General features: G+C 38.4%; 1 protein-coding gene across 3 annotated transcripts in view; it reads right to left on the reverse strand.

Moving 5' to 3' along the window:
* Nucleotides 1-2,032: 2,032 nt before the first annotated feature.
* LRRC28 (leucine rich repeat containing 28) overlaps nucleotides 2,033-17,633 on the reverse strand; it is an 80,695-nt gene continuing 65,094 nt past the window's right edge. For all 3 annotated transcript variants that reach the window (XM_019726661.3, XM_019726660.3, XM_019726654.3), the window contains 3 exons: nucleotides 11,803-11,978; nucleotides 9,980-10,139; nucleotides 2,033-2,343 (listed from right to left, as the gene is read on the reverse strand). In XM_019726661.3, coding sequence (XP_019582220.1) covers nucleotides 2,271-2,343; nucleotides 9,980-10,139; nucleotides 11,803-11,978 — 409 coding nt within the window. In that variant the 3' untranslated portion in view covers nucleotides 2,033-2,270. The remainder of the gene's footprint in view (nucleotides 2,344-9,979; nucleotides 10,140-11,802; nucleotides 11,979-17,633) is intronic.

The raw sequence follows: 17,633 nt of genomic DNA on the forward strand, positions 1-17,633 counted from the left end.
GGCAAATTTCCCCCCGGGTCTAAAATATCCTTTATCATAGCAAAGGGTTAAGAATGACATCAGGGAATCCAATAGAAAATTTTTATAATGAACAGCACCAGGGGAGATAAATTATAAATTCCATTTCTCATCAATTAAGCCGGATGCTGTGCCAAGGGCTAAGGTTGAGACTGCCCAAAGGTTGCCCACGGCTGGTGCTCAATGCCCGCTGCTTGTAACAGGAACAGAGGATGCTTGGATAGTAAGTGTCTTTGTAAAACTTCAAACGCATTAAAACAAAAGTATTCCATACCCTTATCTCAATGAGAATCCTGAATATCAGGTTAGCACGTCTCAGAGCTCCATTTTAAGACATGATTACAGAGGGTGAAATAGAAAGATGCCACTATTTACTGTTTTTTAAAGGATAGAGAGCAGCCACTTAGGCCCGAATCACATTTGGGAAGGTTCATGCCACATTTTTCACCTGCTCACTTACCTACAGGTAGAGGTTACGCTAAAACTTCAATTATTCTGAAGGATGAAAGAAGAGTTATATTTTGAGATAGATCTCCAGTTCCTATTATACTACAAGCCTTTGAAGGCTGAACAGCCCAAGTTATGAAAGGGACAAGAGGAAGTAAGAACAGTGGAAATTCAGCTGGAACATATGTAACGTTCTGCCTTCACCATTCTACGTGGACAGTCTGCTTTCCGGGCAGCGGGGGGTGTGACTGTGAAAAGATCACACACTCGTCAGTAACTGGTAGGATTTTTAGCACTGTTACAGCCCAGCATTACAGATGTAGGGCAGCTAATAAAATTCCATAAACCAAACTTTTGGACAAGTCTGAAATTTTTTAAAAATAATTCTCCTACCAAGTAAATCTTCTTGGTTCCCCTTTCAGTCCTGCCTTAGAGAAAACACCGCATAATTTAAAGTTTAAAAAAAAAAGAAAAAGTCAAAGAACCACTTCACGGCCACCAGATGGACATCTGGCAGCTGTGCAACATTAAAACGCCATCCTTTCAAAGGAAGAACAAATATGTGACTCCTCCATTAACAGTATTTCTTCTGTCAGAGTGTAATGTCCCAGACTTCCCACTTATGGTCTTTTGGCAAAAGCCCAAGGCTGACTTTGGACCTGTTCTTCCTGTATCTTCTCAATGGTATCTGGACAACAGTGTTAAGTACATCAGACATCTAGGGTCACAATGAACATAATCGAATGCACCCAGGATTTAATTAAATGTACCCAAGCAGTACTCTGAATCCCCCTGCTAAAAACTAGTAGCCGAAGTAGCTGAAGCCTGTTTGTCACACGTCACAAAAATATGTCAAAGTCAATATAAATTTCACCATAATAAACCCAACAGTAAGCAAGAAACCCTGGAAGACATATTTTGATGTGTTTTTTTCTCCCCTTTTCTCATTAGCCAGAAAATGTTTAGATCTAGAAAGGAAAGGATTCGGCCTTTAGAGCCTCAAATACTCCTCAAACTCTTCTCATATATATGTACTAAAAAAATCTTAATGGGAAATCAAAAATTTCAAAAATTATTTTTCTGTAAACAGCCTTTCAAAATAAGAGTGTATTTCATTTATAGCCTCCATTTTTTATTTTTAAAACCCCTCACAAAAGTCTCTTGATATGCTGCAGAACTCATAAACAAGGTTGTAGCTTTTCAGAGGGTGTCTGCTAGGACACTTACAGGAGCTCCCCTGGAATCTAACTTCACAGCCAACCAGGAACACCCCCTCCCCCACTACTAGTCAGTATTGAGGCCACGGGGATTGCTGAAATTTGTTAAAAACCTAGAGAATAACCCCTGGGGTAAAGCATTCTCTGGAGAAAGAAGGAGAGAGATTAGAAGTATTATTGAAGGCATGTGTGTCCAAAAATTAATTTGGTTATATTATCAAAGTATAGTTCTTGAGGGAATGGAAACTTGCTTTGTATTAGATTTTGGGAGGCACGTCAAACTAATCAAACTAAATAGTTTGCATATGAGACACAGGGATAAAAAGAAAAACACAGAAGACAAAGGGTCCTTAATTTGGGGGAGGATATATTCCAATGTGGGGGCAGGGTGAAGGCATTTTAGCTCTGAAGCTGTCATGACACTTCCAGAGAGTTCTGCAGGCCCCTGCATCCGACAGGACCGGATGGCAGGGCCTGTTTGGCCTGGCTGGATGGATTCTCCTGTCCTCGGCCGCACACACAGTGTGTGTGACATGCAGGCAAGTGCCGAGTCGGGCTGGCAGCACTCCTGAGGCTCTCGAGTGTTTATCAACTCAGCAGGTCGAAAGTCTGCAGACACTGGGTGGAGCAGCAGTAAGCCACAAAACTGACAGCTGTCCTCCTGGAAGAGCAGAAAAGGGAGAGAAGAACATCCTGAATTCAAGGTCAAAGTCTCAGGACTCTGTCCATCAGAGGCAGTCATTTTCTTTGTTAAAATAAAGGATTAGGCATGGTCCACAAAGTACACAGCAGAAATGTAAATTTCCTTTTCAAATTGAGACCTGGCATCAGTGAGGTATGTGTGTGCTCATTTTATTAGCAGTTTTCAGATGACATAATATCCCTCAGTTAGCAGCGAAGGAAAAACAAGCCTTTTCCACGTTACGCTCTGAATTCTGCTTACTAGAACCAACAGTGCAATGATAGAATTTGAAATACATGAGAAAAATCATGTAACAGAAAACGTCACCAATTTAGCTAGAATACATATATATCAGAGAGCTTAAAAAACATCATTTTAAGGAATTTATCCTACAAATGTATTCACAGGGATTGCTTGTAGAGGTAATTTCAGAATCTGAATAATGGGGATTTGGAGGTCTTCCCAGCAAAAGCAGTACTAAAGGGAAATTTATAGCACTAAACAGAGGCATTAGACAAGAAGAATGCTCTAAAATTAATAACTTAAATTTCTACCAGGAAGTTGGAGCATGAAGAGCATCTTAAGTCTCAAACAAGTAAAAATCATAGTGCATGTTCTCTGTCCATTACGGAATCAAACTAGAAATCAGTAACAGAAAGACAACAGGAAAAGCTCCAAACGTGAAAATTAAAGAACATAGTTCTTTGACTTCTTTGACCCATGAGTGGGTCAAATGACTACTTTCCCATGGATTAAAGGGGCAGTCTCAAAGGATATAAAAACTTACGTGAACTGGATGGAAACGAAAACTACAACAAATCAAAAATTGTGACACACAGTAAAGTAATACTGACACAGAAATTTATAGAAATAAATGCTGATGTTAGAAAAGGTCTCAAATCAATAATCTGAACTTCTATGCCAAAAGAAAAACTAAAAAAATAAAAATAAAAAAGAACAAAATAAACCCAAAGCACAAGGGAAAAAAAAAATAAGAGGAGAAACCAATGAAATGGAAAGTTTCACTAGGATTAAGATAGATAAAACGGATAAATCTTCAGCAAGACTGACAAAGATAAAGTGAGAGAAGAGACAAATTAATATAAGAAATGATACAGACGATATCACTACAGATCCTGCAGCCATTACAAAGATATAAGGGAACACAGTATGAGCAACTTCATGCTCATAAAGAAACAAACGAATTCCTTAAAAACTATAAACTACCCAAACTCAACCAACATGAAGGTAAGAATCATTTTTGACATCTTAATTCAGGAAATGACGTAAATTTTAAGTTGTTAGACACTTTGTATTACCTTAATGTTTTTTTAAAATTAAATTTGGTTAGAACCCTAGTTCAGATACTTTGCTACACCAGAATGTATGTATTTATATAAATCACAGTTGAAATGAAACTCAGACACCAAGTTATCTTAAATGGCAAGTACATTTTTGAGGATCAGCTCACTGATCCATTTTTTAAAGATCATTGTAGTCAATGAAAATCATTCATAGAAGCAGTACCACAACCATTGAATTTTTAAAAATAAAGGTTCTAAGCAAAAGAATCCAACTCTGTAGAGACGTGGGATTTTTACTCTCTGAAGCATAACGTCCATTGGGTCATCGCTAACTCATGACGCACGCTCAGGAGGGTCGGGCGGGTAAGCTAGGGGCTTCCTGTTCAGGCTACAGAGAAATCCCAAGCCTGTGTACCATTTACTTTTGGGAGATTCAGCTGATAACATAGTACTGTGTGTGTCCCCGAAAATAAGACCTAGGCGGACCATCAGCTTTAATGTGTCTTTTGGAGCAAAAATTAAGACCCGATCTTATTTTACTATAATATAAGACTGGGTCTGATATGATATATGATATGATATGATATATGATATGATAATGCTATATGATATAATCCCAGGTCTTATATTAGTTTTTGCTCCAAAAGATGCATTAGAGGTGATGGTCCAGCTAGGTCTTATTTTTGGGGGAAACATGGTATATCTGTCTGTTGAATTAATGATATAAGTTGTTGCAAGTACACCAACTCTGTTACTTTAAGAATGCATTTGTGTTGGTTAGGGCCCTTAAAATTCCAGAACTGTGGCACCAGAGATGTGAGAGTTTTAGGGGAGATACTTTGAGCTAAGTAATAAACTCTACAGTTAGGAAAGAGATGCTGATACAGTCTATAAAGAACATCAGACGTGACATTTGTTGCTTTAGAATCTGAGCATATTTATAGGCGAGGCAGAAGAAAGAGCATTTCAGCTCACTTTTAAAATACAGAAATACCACCATTCTGAAAAAATAAATCACAACGTTGTTGGCACATATTGGAGCCCACAAAAATCATAAAAAATGTGGTATTTTCTTTGCAAACGTGTTTCCTGATTAGAAACAAAAAGCACATTCTTGACTCATACAGAAATTCAAGCCAAAAGAAAAATAATATTTATTAGACAGAGTTGATCAGCTAAAACCTCGAGCCTGGATATGAATTAACTTACGAGAGAATCATCTAATAACACGTTGTATCTGCTTGTTACATTTATGTTAATAGCAACTAGCTCTCATGGGAAGAGTCGATGTGCAGAACCAGAGGCTTAAATATTACATACTTGCTTCTCTACTTGATCTGCCGTCCATGCCCTAGAAATTCGGGAGTAAGGTATGTATGGGGAAAAAAGTATCCGATAACTTGGTCAAAGCTGAATCCCCAATGCCTAGTACAGTTTGGCACATAGCAGATGGTCAATACATAATTGTTGAGTGATACAATAAGGAAGAAACAGCTAATGACTTAAATCTGTTGAAGAATACTTTAAAATATTAAAAAATATATATTACAAAGCTACAGTAATCCAAACAATATGGTATTGGCATAAAGACGGATATATAGACCAATGGAACAGAAAAGAGAGCCTAGAAATCAACCCACATGTACACAGTCAACTGACCTTCCACAAGGAAGCCAAGAATACATAGTGGGAAAAGAAGAGTCTCTTCAACAAATGGTATTGGAAAAACTGGATATTCACATGGAAAGAATGAACATGAACCCTTATCCTACACCATGAACAATAAATGAACTCAAAAGGGATTAAAGAGGTAAACGTATGACCTGAAACTATAAAAATGCTAGAAGAAAACAAGGGGAAAAACTTCTTGACATTGCTCTTGGCATTGATTTCTTAGATATGACACCAAAAGCACAAGCGACAAAAGCAAAAACAGATAAGTGGGACTGCATCAAACTAAAAAGCTTCTGAACAGCAATGGAAACAATCAACAAAAGGAAAAGGCAACTTATGGGGTGGGAGAAAATGCCTGTTCCATTGTTAATATTGGAAGCACATAACTTGCCTGGTTTTACAAGTTCACAGCTGTAAAGGAGTTCTGCCCCAGGAGGCATTATACCCGACTTTTACCCACACCTGATGGAGATATTTAAGATGAGATTTTTGAATTTAAGAGTTGATGCTGGAATGGATTAGTATTTGGGGGGTGTTGGGTTGGCGTGGATTTATTTTGCATATGAGAAGGACATGAAATTTTTGGAAGACTGTTACAGCTTGAATTGTATCCCCCCAAATTCATATGTTGAAGTCCTAACCCCCAGTACCTCACAATGTGATTGCTACTGACTGAACTGTGCCCCCTCCCACCCCTCAAATTCATATGGTTAAGCCCTAACCTCCAATGTGATTGTATTTGGAGATGAGGTCTTTGGGAGATAATTAGATGTAGAGGCGGTTCAGTGCCCTTACAAGAGACACCAGAGAGCTTGTGCGCACGTGTGCTCACATTCTCTCTGCCACGAGGCAACAAGAAGGCAGCCATCTTCAAAACAGGCAAAGAGCCCTCTCCACAACCTGACCATGTGCATCCTGATTTTGGACTCCAGAACTGTGAGAGAACAATTCTGTTGTTTAAGCCACTCAGTCTACAGTATTGTGTTATGGTGCCTGAGCAAAGTAATACAGTCCGCTTATTTGGACACAGGACCATTGCAGGTGTATTTAGTTAAGTTAGGATGAGGTCATCAGGGTGGGGTCTAATGCACAGCACTGGTGTCCTTATAAAAAGGGGCAACTTTGACACAGAGACAGACGTACATGGAGGGACGGGGATGTGAAGAGATGAAGGGAGAAGACAGCCGTCTGCAAGACAAGGAGAGGCCTGGAACAGATCCCTCCCTCAGCCTGCAGAAGGAACCAATCCTGCCAACATCTCGATTTCAGACTCCAAGCCTTCGGAGCTGGGAAACAATAGATTTCGGTTGTTTAAGTCACCCAGTTTAGGGGGATTCTGTTGGGGCGTCCCTAGCAGACACATACCATGCTCCTGCAAACCCTGGGTAGCCTGATTTCCTGCTGGGATATCCAGAACGTGTGAGAATCACACATGTGTGGGGAAAAAGCAGACACATGTTGTTATACTAATAAATAACCTTCTAAGTTGATGCTCTCCACCTTCATAAATGAGCAATCAGTTCTGGGAGTGAAAATTTGTGATTTCTGTAAGGATCAAAAGTCATGAATATGCCAGCCACTCTTCTCTGCTATAGATATTTGAAGGTCTGGGTACTTAATGTTTATGCAAAAATACTGTAATTTCTTTTTACTTCACTCTGTATTAAATGTAGGTTGGCACTAATGCTTGGATGTGTACAACACTTGTATGGGACTTGGTATTTTAGAAGAATACTCACTATGTTCTTTTAAAATGATGCCAGATGTTCACACTGACTTAGATATTGGCTAATACAATGCATTATTTTATGACAAGCAATGTAAACTGAACTAACTGTAGTAGACAACTTAACACATAATGTTATGAAGACCTTTGAGAGGTTATGACATTAAAAATATTGATTTTTACTTTCAGCGATAAGCTACTGAGATTCAAGTATTTGGTTTTCAGTGACCAAAAAATGGACTTTAAAGACTATGGTAGACACTGAAGTCAATGCTTTTAATCCACTCTCCATAGCAACATGGGAAGAAGCAAAATCGGGTAGACCAAATGAAAGCCACAAACTCTCCAATTCAGACCCTAGCATTAACTCACCACAGGAAGCCAGGTTTATATCTTGGCATCTCATCTTTGCTATAAGCACAGGCACTTCTGGCTTCGCTCAGCAAAAGGGCATCCATTGTTCAAGTCCCATGTAGCTGACACACACATTTTATCAAACTAATACTATTATACAGAGGGTGCCAAAAAAATGTATACACATTTTAAGAAAGGAAAACTGTCTTAAAATTGTTATACTCAATATATACCGATAACAAAAGATGAATACAAGTCACATTTGACTCCTGTGATTACAAGAGGTGCTCAGAGTGGTTTCCATCAGCGTCCAGACACTTCTGATTATGGTGAACGACTGCTTGAGCAACGTTGACCAAAGAGTCCACTTGTAGACATTTTTTTGGCACCCCCGTATTTATGTTCTGAAATAAGATTATTCGTAGTGAATTTCTAGGTTGTAGCAGAGAAATAAGTAGCAGTAAATGGAATATGCAAATACTGACTAACTTTCCCCAAATTGCTTATAAAAGTAACACAAAAATGACTTCGTTTGAAGGACCTACTTTATGTTCACAAATTCATTACCTTGATAAAAAGAAAGTGTATCTTTTTCAATAGGTATTTAGAATTTTATCAGCTACTAACAGCATTCTAACCATATTAAATTGCTTTCATTTTTTCAGTAAGGAAATGTCTTCTATAGGAAATTGTGCAATCACAATGCATTAGGACTTTACCATAGTTTAATGAATTGGTTGATTTTCCTAGGATATTACAGATATGAAACTCATTTGCTAAAAACACACCCCCAAGAAAGAAATTTTAAGAAGTCTCTGAGCTACAAAAATAGGTAATAGTTAACATTTACTTAGTATTTGTTACATGCCAGGCACCACCTGGCTTTTTTACTCCTCACGATGACCTTATTAAATATATTGTCATTATGCTCGTTTTACTGATGAAAACATGAAGCTCAGAGACGTTAAGTAATTTGCCTGAGGAATCCCAGTGGAGGAGTCATAACCAGGCCCATGCAGTTGACCACTATGCATTGTTGCTGCTTATGGATGTGTATGCTTTGTTTGTTAATTCTATTCGTGTAGTATTACACTCAGACCCTGACTCAGTCCTTTTAACCCGAATTTAAACGGAATTCTGATAAATTTGGTGATCTGATCACCTTGGATTAGAAGGATCAAGTAGAAAGCGTTTGGAGGAGGGCTTCCGTAGGCGGGCAGAGGAAACCAGGAAACATTAAAACTATAGAGAGTTGGAACAGGAACTGAAAGTATAGCAAAATAGGATTATTCAGGATAAGAAAAAGGTAAACGCAGTTTGGGGTGGGAGTGGGTACAGAGATAGAAAAGGTAAGTACCATGTTTCCCCGAAAATAAGACTTAGCCAGACAATCAGCTCTAATTCGTCTTTTGGAGCAAAAATTAATATTAGACCCGGTCTTATTTTACTATATAATATAATATAATACCTGGTCTTATATAAGACTGGGTATAATATAATATAACATAATATAATACGGGGTCTTATTATAATTTTGGCTCTAAAAGACGCATTAGAGCTGATGGTGCGGCTAGGTCTTATTTTTGGGGAAACTAGGTACCATTATTGAACACCCATTATATGCCTCACCTTAGCAAGTGAGGACCTGCTAAGCTTCACAATGGCCCTAGCAGGCTGTCCTGTCCCCGTTTTGAGGCTCATAGGGGTGCAGCACCCTGCCCACGCTTGCTCTCATTCTATAAAAATGATTACAAAGGAAACACTTCTTGGCACCAATAGAGGTAAAAACTTATCTGGAAAACTTACTAACCCAAAATACCACAATTGGTGGATAAGGGAGGTATTACAGTACTTTTTTTTTTTTAACTTTGAAAACTACAAATTTAGAAAATCCTAAATTTAGAAAATCTATAAGCTATGCTTGTGCTAATGGAGGATTTTTCATTTGATGTCCTATTTTTAATTGTCTGGTATCTTTTTTGAAACTACCAGTATGGGGTTTTTTACTTAGTGAACATTCTTAGCAAGTTCGAGGCATTGTGCCAAGAAACAGAGACTGGCAAGAGAATGCCATTTGCAAGGGATATAAATTCAAAACAGAAACACATGCATGCGTGTGTGTGCACACCTACACACACACACACACACACACACACACACACACACACACACACACTGTTTAGCCACACACTCAGTTAGCAACACCAATTAAACAGAAGGGCTGGGCTGGTCCTGAAATATTTTGTTCTTACATTCCTTATTGCCTAAAGACTATTGTGAATAGGGGAGTCGCAGGAAAACACTCCCACAAAGAATGAGCTATAAAATAATATACATAAAAAAAGTGTTCTGTATATGACCAGAAAGTAACAAAGGAAAGTCCGCTTTTCCTGTGATGCTGAAAATGTGCATTTGTTTCATTTAACTGTATCTCAGGAAGGACTCTGTGCCCCTGGAAAGCTGCTGACGTCACACTTGCAAGCACGTCCCCCACCTTCCCTGTCCGCCCCCCCCTCACCCAGGTGTAAGCCTCAGTGCCCACTTAAGGCATGATTACCCCTGGTGCAGCCCAGCCATCGGTGTCTCTCTTAGGGGAAAGAGCTTGGGGTAGACGATCGTAAACATGGGCTCACTACACCGGTGACAGTGCCCCAGGGGGCAGCGCAGCAGCTCCAGGAGACTTCTGGGTAATGAGATTGGAGACAGGAAGTTCAAATCTGGAACACAAGAGAAAATCATGCACAAATAAAAAAAAGTCAGATTTCCTTCAACTAGGCTTCTTAAGATATTATATGTCTCTTTGTTGCCAAGTCAGTTCAGTTAGTTCAAAAGTACTGCATGCTGAAAATTCTGTTATCTGAGACCCACTGAATAAAAATGTCACATTATTTGGAAATGAAAGATTTTTTTACATGTTTGATACTAAGAGAAAACCTAAATCTGCTCTTTTAAGAGCAACCAGAAGCTGTCCTGAGGCAGAGGCAAGGAAAGAATAAGACCAAACATTCTTTAAGAACAAAGATCAAACAGACATGAATTTACCCAGAAAGGGTTTATAAACTTCTAGGAGAGACAAGAGAATAAAAAAAAGACTGGGACTGAAAACTAAAATGGACGTTCATTAAGTTCTTCCTAAATCTCTGGGGCATTAGGATCAATCAAGCTAAATTATGTTTACCGAAAAGAATGAAAAGAGAAACAAAGAAAATGAAGAAAAGGAAAAATAATGAAACCAAGCTTTTCCTTGTCTCACTCCCACGAGCTATCATTAATCAAAATAGGGTGCTTTCTCCTCAGCTTCGTCTGAGCTACGCCAAAGAAACGTTTAAAGCAAAACACCCCAGTGGCGCAGGCAATTCTGAGCACAAACATATACTGGGCTTGCTATTGATGGTAAAAGCATCCAGGAGACAGAGAAATGGTCCTAATGAGGTGAAACCTAAATGTCACTGACTCATCTTTGGGCAGGAAATACAAGTTATCTCGTCACTGTTTACATCTGTCCAGACTTATCAATAATCAGAAAAATGTAATTGACTCATAGGGGAATAATTACAATTTTCTGTTTACTTTGCCAAAACAACTTTGTATTAGGCATTCCTGGAAGGTTAATGTTAGATGTCTTTTTATGGCCCTTTTTTTCCCCAAAGCAAAGACAAAACAGCAGTTTTAAAAACACTTGAAATGTGTTTTTCTTACTAATATTGCCTCGTGCTTTCTGAAACAGCTCAGATATCCACTCCACAAGACCTATGAAATCTATACACTGCCAAATCCTTTCCAAGCCAAGAGCTGGCACGCTGTGGTAATACTGAAGAGAGGCTCCTGATATTTCTTCCCCTCTAGGAACATGAATTTCTCAGATGTGAGGACGCTTTAAGGCAAAAAAAATAAATAAAAAAATAAAAATTTGCTCGGCTGGAAGAGGTACCCAGTTTTGCTTTAAGGATACGATCTTTGCAAATTTTTTCCTACCGAAGAGAGCGCCTCTGCCAGCCTTCTCACTTCCCCCAAATACAGAATCCCAAACACCAATTTCCTTCATTTAAACCACACGGTTTAACTTTTAACCTCTGTCCTTTGTGACTGAAGACCCTGTTTTAGTAAATGCTTCTCTGTCTATGGGAGGTGCTGAAGGGATCAGTGTGGATACAGCATGAAAACTTTTCTTCTGATTAAAAAAAGTCCCATCGCACAACAGTGTGAATGTCCATAATGCCACTGAACGGAACACTTAAAAAATGTCAATTTTATACGTTCTGTGTATCTACCACACTAAAAAAAAAACAAAAAAAACACAACACTGCCGAAATAGGCAGCATCAACACAACTCCTAAATTCACTGCGTAAGAAGCAGAAAAAAAACCAAAGGCCATGTACCTTTCAGAAAACTGTGGCAGGTGTGATGCAGGGTCCTCATGGCCAACTCTTGCAGAGGTAGGACGCGGTCGTTCTCTGTCCCTATGATCTTCACCTCGGCAGGGAGGAAAACGGTGAGCTGCCCCGAGGAAAAGGAAAGCAGCTTCACCTCGGAAACTTGGATGGGAGCACCACAGCTGCAGAAAAGCACACATTCACAGCAGGGTTAGCAAAAAGGAAAAGAATATATGTGCCAATAAAAATGTCTTAATCAAAATATACATTGGAAATGTTCAGGCACTGCTGAATCGCCAGAATTCTTTTCAAAGTGAACAGATGCTATCCTGGGTTCCTTAATGAAACCTGGCATGGAAATCTCAATTCATCAGTTGGGACTCAGCTAAATCACTGCTGAGGTCCAGTTATTCCAATAAGAAGAAACTGGGAAGGAACTTTCCTTCGGAGGAGCTACACAATTTGCTTTGGAAGCTCTATTTATGCTCATTTGATCACCCTCTCCGAGTTTATGTTTATTGAAATTTTTAAAATTAAAAGGAAAAAAGGACACTCTGGTATGCTATAGTACCTTGGTTTAATAGAACTTCTGTGTGGGGAAAAAACCAACAGCCCTACAAAGCAAATAGATTTTTAATGGTAGAAGATAACTTTATCGGATCCTTTCATAAATGTGAAGCGAAACATTCTTGGCAGAGCCTACTGAACAAGCCAAGTCACGGCCTAATCTCTGCAGCCACGCATAGCACAGGCAGAGACATCCTGTTTCTTCAGCTACAGGGTTACCACAACTCAGCCGTGATCTCATCCTACCGCCTGTCTTTGAGACCACTCACGGTTACCTGAAAGTCTTAACACTTTTCCTTTTTAACGACAAACAGGTGCCCACAAACCTGGGCTCTCCAGACATAACATAACGTGGGATGATCTCTCGAACCTCAGCTATAAACAGGAAATGAAGGAGAGGGCACCAGACTGGAAGGCAGAGCCCTTGGCTCATTTGTTTGTTAAGAAGTTCCTTCATGGCTCAGTCTCTCCATCAGAACACGTTTCCAGGGCACCTACTATATGCCAGTCAGTCAAAATGCTTAAATTTACAAAAATAAGATGACCCCCCTCCCTTAGAAAATGTAACAACTATAATATAATTGTTCTAATGTTGGGTTGGAGAAGACAGAGTGACTTACCTGGTCCATGGAATTAGGAAAGATTTTACAGAGGAGACAATATCTGACCTAGAACTCAAAAGATTTCACTCAAACGATTTATCTACCATGCTCAAGAAAAAGAACCTCAGAAGGCCACTCTGGGCGCCCCATCCCAAGGGAACCACTACTCCGAATTCTAACATTACAGTTTAGTTTTGCCTTTTTCAACAGCATGAAGTATTCTGGGTCCTTTTTTAACATTATATTTCTGGGATTTATCCATGTTGGCATGTACCATAGTTCATTCATTTTCATTGCTATAAAGTAATTGATAAACATTTGGGCTGTTTCCAATGTGGGGCTATTATGAACATTTTTGTGTATATTTGATGCATACGAGCATACAATTCTGTTAGGTACATATGTGAGCTCTGAATTGGGCTCATTACAGTGAGGAAACACAGGCAATACAGCGATGCATATTTAGATGCATAGAATAAGATCGAATGAGAGGGGAGTGAGTGCTGCACTACTTTAAATACCATCAACAAAGAAAGTCTTTCTGAGGAGGTGACATTTGAGCAGAGACTTGATTGAAGGGAAGAATTGACGCAGGAAAGAGGAACTAAGTCACAGCCTGGTAGGCGCCTTAAATTGAGGACAGGAACGAAGAGTACAGGGAGTGCAAAGCAGCTAGAATTTGCAGGACAGTGAACCTCAGAGGAGAGAGAGGCACAGAGAGAACTCTGGAGATCTGCAAAAGGTCCCCCTTGAGTATTCAGATGCGTACGGATGAGCACAGGCAGGTGAGGAAACTACCTGAGGCTGGAGAAAGAACCCAATCAAAGGATTCGGGGTAACAGAGCCCAGCACTCACACACGGCTGAAAACAGTGCCTGTTCTTAGCAGTCAGATTCTAACCTCATAATTCAAAGAGCAGCATGCACAGAAGGGTCTTATCCCAATTGTGGGGAATAATTAGCGCTAGACTGAACATCATTCCATTCCCACCTAACAAATCTGAAAAGCCACATCTGAAAAGATCAAATTGTTTCTGTTTAGCTAAATTGTGTTCCAGAACATACATCAACAATAGTTACATGGAAACAAAATGCCCAGCGCTCAGCATGGTAAAATTAGCACTTTCTAGCATTCAACCAAAAATCACAAGGATTTCCAAAAAGCAGGATAATATGACCTATAATGAGGAGAAAAATCATGCAACTGAAACCAACCAGGAACCGATGGATGTTAGCACTGGCAAAAAGGTCATTATAATAACAATTATAATTACTGCATAGAAAAGCATGCTACGTGCATAGCTCTCACCTAAAGAAACTAGAAGTGAGCAAATTAAGCTGTATGTAAATAGAAGAAAGTAAATAATAAAGAGTATCAAGAATATCAGTGATGTAGAAAACAGAAATTAATTGAGAAAAATCAATGAAAACAAAATCTGGATCCTTGAAAAGATCAATAAAATCGACAAATTTCTAACCAGACTAATCAGAGGGAAGACACAAATTACCAATATCAAGAATGAGAAAGGAGACATTTACCAGTTTCTACAGATAATAAAAATGTAATAAGCAACTTTATGTCAATACAAAGTCCTTGAAGGACAAAAATTACCAAAGCTCACTCAAGAAATATATAAGTTGAACAGCCCTGTATTTACTAAAGAAGTGGAATTTGTAGTTAAAAGGCTGGAATACTTCCCAACTCATTCTATGAAGCCAGCATTATCCTGATACCAAAACCAGACAAACACATTACAAGAAAAGAGAAACAAAAACCAGTATTGCTCATGAACATAGCAAGAAAAAATTCTAGCAAATTGAACTCAACAATAAAGTCACTATAATTCAATGACGTCTATCTTACTAATCAAGATTGCATTAACATTAGAAAATCAATGTAATTCACTATATAAAACCTAAAAAAGAAAACCCATATAATCATTTCAATAGATACAGAAAAAGTGTCTGACAAAATTCAACACCCATTCCTAATAAAAAAAAAAATCTCAGCAAACTAGAAATTGAAGGGTATTTACTTATCTGATACAATATATCTATGGAAAACAACAGTTAATATTATACTTAATGTTGAAAGATTGTTTTCCCCATAAGTTCAGCAAGACATATATATGTGCACTCACTACTTCTATTTAACATTGTACTAGAGCTTCTAGCGAGTGCAATAAAGCAAGAAAAAGAAATAAAAGGCAACCAGATTTGAAAGGAAGAAGTAAAACTGTCTTTACTTCCAGAAGACATGACAGAGTATGTAGGAAGCTCAATAGATTCTACACAATAAGTGAGCTTAGCAAGTTTGGAGGTTACAAGATCAACATATAAAATATTTGTACTTCTATATGGCAGCAATCATCAACTGAAAATTGAAAAAATTTAAATATCACATACAATATAATGAGAAATATAAAACAGGGATAAATCTGACAAAAGACATCTAAGATCTCTACACTGAAAACTACAAAATATTGATGAGAAATGAAGACATTTCTTGTGATCAAGGTTTGGAAGACTCAGTATCGTTAAGATGTTAATTCTTCTCAAATTGATCTATAGGTGAGTGCAATCAAAATTACAGCAGGTTTGTTTTTAATATAAATTGAAAATCTGATTATAAAATTTATATGGGGATGCAAAACATAGAATACTCAAACAATTTTGAAAAAAAAAATCGGAGGATTAACACCACCTGATTTTAAGATTTATTGTAAAACTATGGCAATCAAGACAACATGGTGTTGGTGTCCAAACAGACAAGTAGGTCAATGCAGCAGACAGAATATCCAGAAATGGACTTGCACATATATGACAACTAATTTTCAACGAAGATAAAAAGGCAATAGATAAGTTGATAACCAACCAGTTCCTGAAACCAACCAGGAACCGATGGATGTTAGCACTGGCAAAAAGGTCATTATAATAATAATTACAATTACTGCATAGAAAAGCATGCTACGTACATAGCTCTCACCTAAAGAAACTAAAAGTGAGCAAATTAAACTGTACATAAATAGAAGAAAATAAATCGCAAAGAGTAACAAGAATATCAGTGATGTAGACAACAGAAAATTGAGAAAAATCAATGAAAACAAAACCTGGATCCTTGAAAAGATCCAGAAAGGACAGTATTTTTAACAAATGGTGCTAGAATAATTGTATATCCATTTGCAAAAAAAAGGAACTTCAACTATATCTTGCACCATATACAAAAATCAACTCAAAATAAACCATAGACCTAAATGTAAACCTAAACCCTTAAAAATTTTAGAACAACATGTGAGTATTTCTGTGGGTTAGAAAGATATTATCCTCATGAACCGTTTGTGAAGATGAGGACGTGAATCTAAATTTCCCTTTACAATTATTGTTTCTTTCCTAATATGGAGAAAATTAAGATGAGAGGATCATAGCCAAAATGTTACTATGCCAAGTGGCTACTAAGTCTGGAAACATAGGCGAACACATGATAAATGATTCTTTTGATGATATACTAAAATATGTGGTGTGACGATTCAATTTTTGCATCTATTTGGCTAGGTCACGGTCCCCGGATATTTGGTCCAACACCAGTCCTAGAGGATGCTGCAACGGTCTTTTTTTTTAAATGAGTTGAACATTTACATCAGTAGACTGTGAACAAAGCTGATTACCCTCTATCAATGGGAGTGAGCCTCTTCCAATCAGTTGAAGGTCTTAAGAGAAAAAGCCTGAGGTCCCCCAAAGAGGGAATTCTGCCTCCAGACTGCCTTCAGACTCGAGCTGCCACATCAACTCTTCCGAGGGTTTCCAGCCTGCCCTACAGATTTCAGACTTGCCAGCCCTCACAAGCATATGAGCCAATTCCTTAAAATAATCTCCCTCTCCGTCTCTGCCCCCCTCACCCCATCCTATTGGTTCTGTTGCTATGGAGAACTCTGACGAACACACATGGTAAAATAATAGTATTTGTTTCTAAACTTTATAGCCATGCTGTAGTATGAAAACGCTGAGCAAAACCATAAAACAATGAAAATGTAAGGTAGAAAGCAAGCAAGTCATTTGTGAGTATTTACTTCATACTGGTATTGCCTTTAATAGCTGCTGCTTTTCAACAACCAATGTGGATGAATTCTACATGGACAGTGGCCATTTAACGATATAGAGCAACAAATAAAGGTTTAGAAAACTGAAAACCAGATTTTCCCTAATGCTTTCCTCATCTCCAATAATTAAAAAGACAGATGTCAGACAAACTACAAAAAAGGCTCATGTTAACAAGTGGATCCTTTTATGTCAGGTCTCACTTCCCTCTGACAATTCTTTTAGCGGAAGTCCCTACTCTTCACCCTTGAATCTAAGGAGCTAATTAAATCCATTTTACCATCTATCTATTAAATGCCTTCTCTGCTTGACACCAGACAAGAGCTGCAGCTATGCAGAGAGCAGGCTGCAAGGGAGGAATTCACGTGAGTTAGGGACCCTTCTGCTGGCCACGGCCAGGCGCCCTTGGGCTCTTTAGAGTAAATATCCACCCTTACTACAGGAAATGATGCAGGAGAGAGAAAGGTATTTTCTGTCTCTGCTCTCAAGTTGCTGGTGGAAAGGCTCACGCATAGAGAGGCAGTGTATGTAACACAGAGGTTAAGTATGGATAATGAAGCAGATGATAACTACC

This window comes from Rhinolophus sinicus, chromosome 13 (assembly GCF_057876585.1).
Source record: "Rhinolophus sinicus isolate RSI-liver-muscle chromosome 13, RSI-T2T, whole genome shotgun sequence".
NCBI classification, from domain to species: Eukaryota; Metazoa; Chordata; class Mammalia; order Chiroptera; family Rhinolophidae; genus Rhinolophus; species Rhinolophus sinicus.